At 40.4% G+C, this 6,220-nt stretch overlaps 1 protein-coding gene across 1 annotated transcript in view; it reads left to right on the top strand.

Annotated features, from left to right (window-relative positions):
- Window positions 1-2,888: 2,888 nt before the first annotated feature.
- Window positions 2,889-6,220, top strand: part of C1R (complement C1r) — a 13,810-nt gene continuing 10,478 nt past the window's right edge. Inside the window, 3 exon segments of the mRNA XM_027843295.1 lie at window positions 2,889-3,052; window positions 3,760-3,988; window positions 6,003-6,195. Of these exon segments, the coding sequence (XP_027699096.1) occupies window positions 2,901-3,052; window positions 3,760-3,988; window positions 6,003-6,195 (574 nt within the window). The 5' untranslated portion in view covers window positions 2,889-2,900.

Below are 6,220 nucleotides of genomic sequence, written 5' to 3'. Positions count from 1 at the left end.
CTGCCTTCATAGGCCCTAGCTGTTGATCTTCCTCCAAATCAGTGACATATCTGGGTGTGGAGTTAGAACAAAATTAATGTTTTGTTTTGTTTTGTTTTTTGATTTTCTTTTTTCCCCCACTTAACAGTATTTTGTTTTTTGCAATTACATATAGTTTTCAACATTTTGAGTTATAAATTTTTTTCTCCCTCCCCTCTTTCCCTTCTCCCTCCCCAAGATGGCAAGCAATCTGATATAAGCCATACATGTACAATCATATTAAACATATTTCCACATTAGTCATGTTGTGAAAGAAGAAACAGAACAAAAGGGGGAAACCACAAGAAAGAAAGAAAAAGAGAAAGAAAATAGTATGATTCAATCTGCATTCAGATTCCATAGTTCCTTCTCTGGCTATGGATAGTATTTTCCATCATGAGTCTTTTGGAATTGTTTCATGTTACTGTATTGCTGAGAAGATCTAAGTCTGTCAAAGGTGATCATTGCACAATGTTGCTGTTATTATGAACAATGTTTTCCTGGTTCTGCTCAATTCACTCAGCATCAGTCCATACAAGTCTTCCCAGGTTTTTCTGAATTCTGCCTGCTCATCATTTCTTATACACAATACTGTTCCATTACAACCATACACCACAACTTGTTCAGCCCTTCCTCAATTGATGGGCATCCCCTCAATTTCCAATTCTTTGCCACCACAAAAAGGGCTGCTAAGAATATTTTTGTACAAATAGGTCCTTTTCCCCTTTTTGTAATCTGTTTAGTAGTGGTATTGCTGGATCAATGAGTATGCACAGTTTTATAGCCCTTTGGGCATAGTTCCAAACAAAATTAATGTTAATGTAACTTCCAGGGTGACACCTCTATGTCAGGAGATATAGTATGATCAGTATAATGTCATTTCTAGGATTATGGTAGCACTAACAACAGAAGGGATAAGGAAAAGCCTCTTTTTTTACATCAGAGACCAACACAAATCATATAATAGATGCTTTAAAATGTTTATCATTAATTGATTGTCATCCTGGATCCTAAGGACCCTAAGAAGAACATGATGATTCTATCTCCTTCCCATATGCTCCTCTCCTCCAGGAATTCAAATCACTATTCCAGAGGCCCAAATGGCCTAATGTGTATCCAGAACAAGGACCTTCACCCAACTTTTCAGGCAATTCCAAATCTGTCATGATATCCAATTAATTTTTTGAAAACCTACAGCCGTAGTTCAGCCAAACTCCATTCTCCTAGTGATCTAGGCTCTATGACCCTCACAGCTCACTTTCCCTGCACTGGATTTGACTGGCTCCATCATATCCTAACCCAGCACCAGTGCTATGCTGGAGTAGAGAAGGAGTCTATGGTTAAATTTCCAGGAATTTTGTGAGCTGGTTGTATGGTTTAATCATTTTCTTCAATGCTAGTATTACTTATTGATTTTAAAGGATTGATGTCAACCACAGCAGAGTGTATTTTCAATATATTATTATCTATTTTAAATTATTCTGGCTTTAATAATGAATATTTGAAAGTGAATTTATTTGCATTTTGTTCTGATGGTACTAATACAATGATGGGAAGAAAGTCTGGAGTAGCTTTGGAGATGCTAGAAATTTTTCTAAAATTTTCATTTGGCAAGCCAACTAGGTAGTGTAGTGCATAGAGCACCAGCCCTGCAGTCAGGAGGACCTGAGTTCAAATCTGACCTCAGACACTGTGTGACCCTGGGCAAATCATTTAACCCTGATCACCTCCAAGAAGAAAAAAAACATCTTTTGGTACTATTTAAATCATCAATTGCAATTACCACTTGATGATTCACTATCTGAAATAAAACAACAATCATTTTAAAATATTTCTGGATAAAATTTATCCCATTTATCCCCAACCCAATAAAAATCAAACCAAACTAGAAAATAAATCAAAGAACTTGAAATTGAAATGATTATAGTTAATTGATTAATGGGACAGAGATGGAAGGCAGGTAGTTTATGAACTGCTATCGCTGAATGGTGCACATATCCTTGATAGTATATTCATTTTTCTCTTTCTTCTTACCCTGGTTTGGCTAACATCAGTTTCTTACCAGATCTTGCTTTAACGAGTGACATTCTTGAAGAGTTTTCATTACTTTTAGCTGCATTGCAGTCAAGATCAACTAACATTCAGAAAGCAGGAAAATTAATCAAATTACCATAACAGCTTTGAAAAATTCTAAAATTGGTACTAGAACACATGAGTCTCAAGTTGAAGATAAAGTCATTAAGTTAAAAGATATTCTATTTAATAAAATGATAAATTTAATGTTCTTTCTAGGCATAAGTTACTAGAAGATATAATTCAATACATGAACTTACATCTTTCATTAGACAGAAACAATGGAGAAAGCGTTTTTAATTTTCTAGATTTATTAAAACCATTTACTTGGCCTTATGAAGAGCTCACTTTGCCATGGATATCTAGTGAAAAATAATCATATTATTTAAGAAATGTAAAAACATGAAATTGATTTGAATAATTTTCAAGATTTTATAGATAATAATGTAGAATCAAACAATGTTCCAATCCCTCCAACTATGAAGCTTTAAAAAGAGTCAGATGATGTGGGTTTGGATCCTACTTACTACCTGTGTGACCTTGGTTAAGTCACATAACTCTTTTATGGTCCTCAGTTTCCTATTTGGTAATATGAGGTAGTTGAAGTAGACAATCTCCAAGGCTGCTTCCAGATCTAAATCTATGATTTTATGAAAATGTCTTTCTGCCACAGACCGTTGTGAAGCCCTTCTCTGTACAGGACAGCAGGGGGCACCAGCAACAGAGATTTTAAAAGCAAAACCAAAGAAAACTTCAAAATTCCGCTTTTTGTTTATGCAAATAGCCAATTCCCCTTAACTTTCCCTGAAATGGCTCTCTCCCTCCTCCTCACATATGCCCTCCTCCTTCCCTCCCCTTCATGTCTCCCCCCACCACCCTCCCCGCCCTTGATTTCTCTCATTCCAGAGTGCGTGAAGCAGCTGTGGGGAGAGTCACGGACCCCTGCGCAGGCTTAGAGAATGTGAGTGGAACTGATTGGGGAGGGGGGGTACAGTGACTTGACAAGGAGGTGGTAACCAGGGCTTTCTCCCTGCTGCCCTCATTTTCTCTCTGCCCTCATCCCCAAGATGAAACAACTCCTAACTTTGGCGGTCCCTGAGGATCAGAAAGACAAATTAGCACATTTCTCTTCTGCCCCCACATCTGGTGGCAGACGACAGTGAGGGTGGAGAGTGGAGTGATAGAAAGATGGGGCACTCAATTTTCCCAAGGGGTGGTATCATCCATGCAGATCTTACCCTCTTTCCCAGAGGCCTTTGCAACAACCAGCAGAAGCCACTATTTGAGGGATTTGGCCTGGAAATCTAGACCCACCCATCTCCCACCCCTAACTCCGTCCCTCAGTCTCTAACCCAATATAATTTTGTTTCTGATTCACCCCAGTTCCAGGAAAACGAAATCTTTGCCCTGGATGGAGGAGGGGAAGAGTGAAAGGGAGGAAAATTGAAAGTAGACAAGAGGAGGCCAAGGACCTTAGGACCATTACACCATCCCACTGTGATATGGATGGATTAGCCTAGTCTAAAATGGGTTAGCAAGATAAGCACTGACCAAGACAATAATCTTTCTTCTTTTCCACCCTACTCAACACCATGGGGAATTTGATGCCAGACCACCAGCCACCTAATTCCATGTCTCTAGCCCTGTGTTTTCTTATTACGTTAACAGGTCACTCTGGGACCTCTTGGGATTCCTCTTACTCTGTAAGTTGGGGGACTCCATACCCATCATCCATGAGCTCTATGGAGAAGTGACATCCCCTATGTACCCCAAGTCATACCCCAACAACTACGATGACACCAGAGAGATCGTGGTCCCCAAGGGCTACTCTGTGAAACTTGTCTTCTGGCAGTTTGACCTGGAACCTTCTGAAGGCTGTTTCTATGACTATGTCAAGGTACTGAGTTGGGGAGTGGGATGGAGAAGGGGAAGAGAGCACAAAGAAAGAATTGTGTAGACTTCAGGGACCCAGGATCTTCCCCTAACCCTCACCTTCCACTCCCTGTTTGGGGGTAGAAAGGTCTGTCCTTTTAATATTCACTTAACATTTACTGAGTCCTCATGGAATGTCTAGTAAGTCATTGTATAAAATCTTCAGTCTCTGCCCTCCGATAAATAAAGTCCAAGACAGAGAGGCAGGTAGTAAATCATATATACTGTCAGAAGCAGTCACTATCTAATATTTTTTCCAAAGGGTAAGGTTTTCCAAAGGAGGGGGTATCTTTTTCTCCTTTCTGTAAATGACTATAATGCAATCACAAAAAGCATAAACTAATTTTTTTTTTTCAATTGGGAGTCAGGGGGCAGCTAGGTGGTGCAGTGGATAGAACATTGGCCCGGCGGTCAGCAGGACCTGAGTTAAAATCCAGTCTCAGACACTTTCTAGCTATGTGACCCTGGGCAAGTCGCTTAACCCTGATCGTCTTCACCCTCACCCCAAAAAAAAGTACGAGTCAGTCAATTAGTTGCTTGATGCCATAGGTCAGCTATGTAGAAGCCTTATCCCACAAGAGAGTACCAAGGACCTTCAGAAAAGAGTACTAGATTTGCAGTCAAAAATTGGTTCAAATCTTGACTCCCTTACATAAAAGCTGTGACCTGGGGCAAATTAATACACCTCTCTAGGGCTCAGTTTTCTTATATATAAAATGAGATCGTGGTACTAAGTGACCCCCCACACACACACAGGTCCTTTTCTGCTCTAAATCTCCGACTCTGTGATCTTAAAATAACATTTTCGTCCCATATTTTCTACTAGTCAGCTAAGGTGACCTTGGGCTTGATTTTTTCCCCACCTGCCATATGAATTGATCACCTGCCCCCTCCCTCTAGAAGGACATAGAGAGATCTATATGATTCACTCTGGAAATGTCCCTGACCACAGATGGATGATGATCTTTTAGCAAAGTATTCCCTCACCTTTGTGCCTTTCTGTTATGTTTACAAATGAGATAGAGCCTGTGAGATTCCAAGAGATCGAATTTTCAGGAGATCCCACAGGGTCTCACAAAGATAAAACAATTCTAAATATTTCTTTTTCCATACTGATTTTGGTTCCTTGTTTTCTGTTCCTTGATCTTGTTTAATGTAATGTTAAGGGACATCTGGGTTATAGGTGATGTAAGAAACAGGGCTTGAAAACATTCCCCTCCCAAGTTTTTAGAGAGACCCTCAGAAAAGAGAGTGAGAAAGTTGGGTAAATGGGCTTCGAGAGACAGATGTTTGCTCTACACGCTTGTCTTAGCCTACTGGAGGAGGTGAGGAACATCACTCTAATTCTGCATAACCAGGGTAAGTGACCAGAGGTGGTAGCTTGGAATTTAACTTTGTATGAGGTGCAGTAGGGAGCCTTGGGGTGGCAAGTCCATAAGTGCTCTAGAAATTAAAAGATGGAAAATGCAAAGACTGTATTGTCTGGTAGAGAAGTGAGGAATAAAGGGATCAAATAGAGGGAAAAGAAGATGTAGGGAAGGGGAAGAGTTGGTGGCATTACAATAAAGGTGGGGGGAGGAAGAGAAGGGGGAGGAAGAGTTGAGGGTTGGGAGAAGCTCTCAGCAAGGGCTCCTGAAATAGTCTGGTATTGTATAAAGACATGGTAGTGAAGCATATGCTTGAGCATATGTTTCATATGCTTGGGCATAAAGAGAAAAGTCAATGGGAGTTACTGGAGGATGAATTTAAAATCATTCACAGTTCCTAGAGTTCATAGGATCATAGATTCAGAGCAGAAAGGGACCTTCTTTAACATTTATTCATAGCAGCCAGAATATGGGAGTGGGGATAGGGGTTGGGGTGGCAGGAATGACTATCCAGTAAATTAATCAAACGGACCCTTCAGGCAGGACAGAAAGGGAATGATCCTCATTGACTTGCCATTTGGTTGGGAATCTTCTTAATTTTTCTTCTGTTAGATCTCCACTGACAAAAAAGACTTGGGTCAATTTTGTGGGCAACTGGGATCCAAAGCAGGCAACCCTCCTGTCCAGAAGGAGTTTGTGTCTCAGGGGAACCGAATGTGGGTAAAGTTTCATACTGACTTCTCCAATGAGGAGAATGGGACCACCATTTTCTACAAAGGTTTCCTGGCCTACTACCAAGCTATAGGTGAGTATGCCACCACTGGACTTTA

This window comes from Vombatus ursinus, unplaced genomic scaffold (genome assembly GCF_900497805.2).
Source record: "Vombatus ursinus unplaced genomic scaffold, bare-nosed wombat genome assembly UNPS02014906.1, whole genome shotgun sequence".
Classification (NCBI taxonomy): Eukaryota; Metazoa; Chordata; class Mammalia; order Diprotodontia; family Vombatidae; genus Vombatus; species Vombatus ursinus.
Note: the sequence above shows the minus strand (reverse complement) of the source record. Positions and strands in the feature narration are given on the sequence as shown.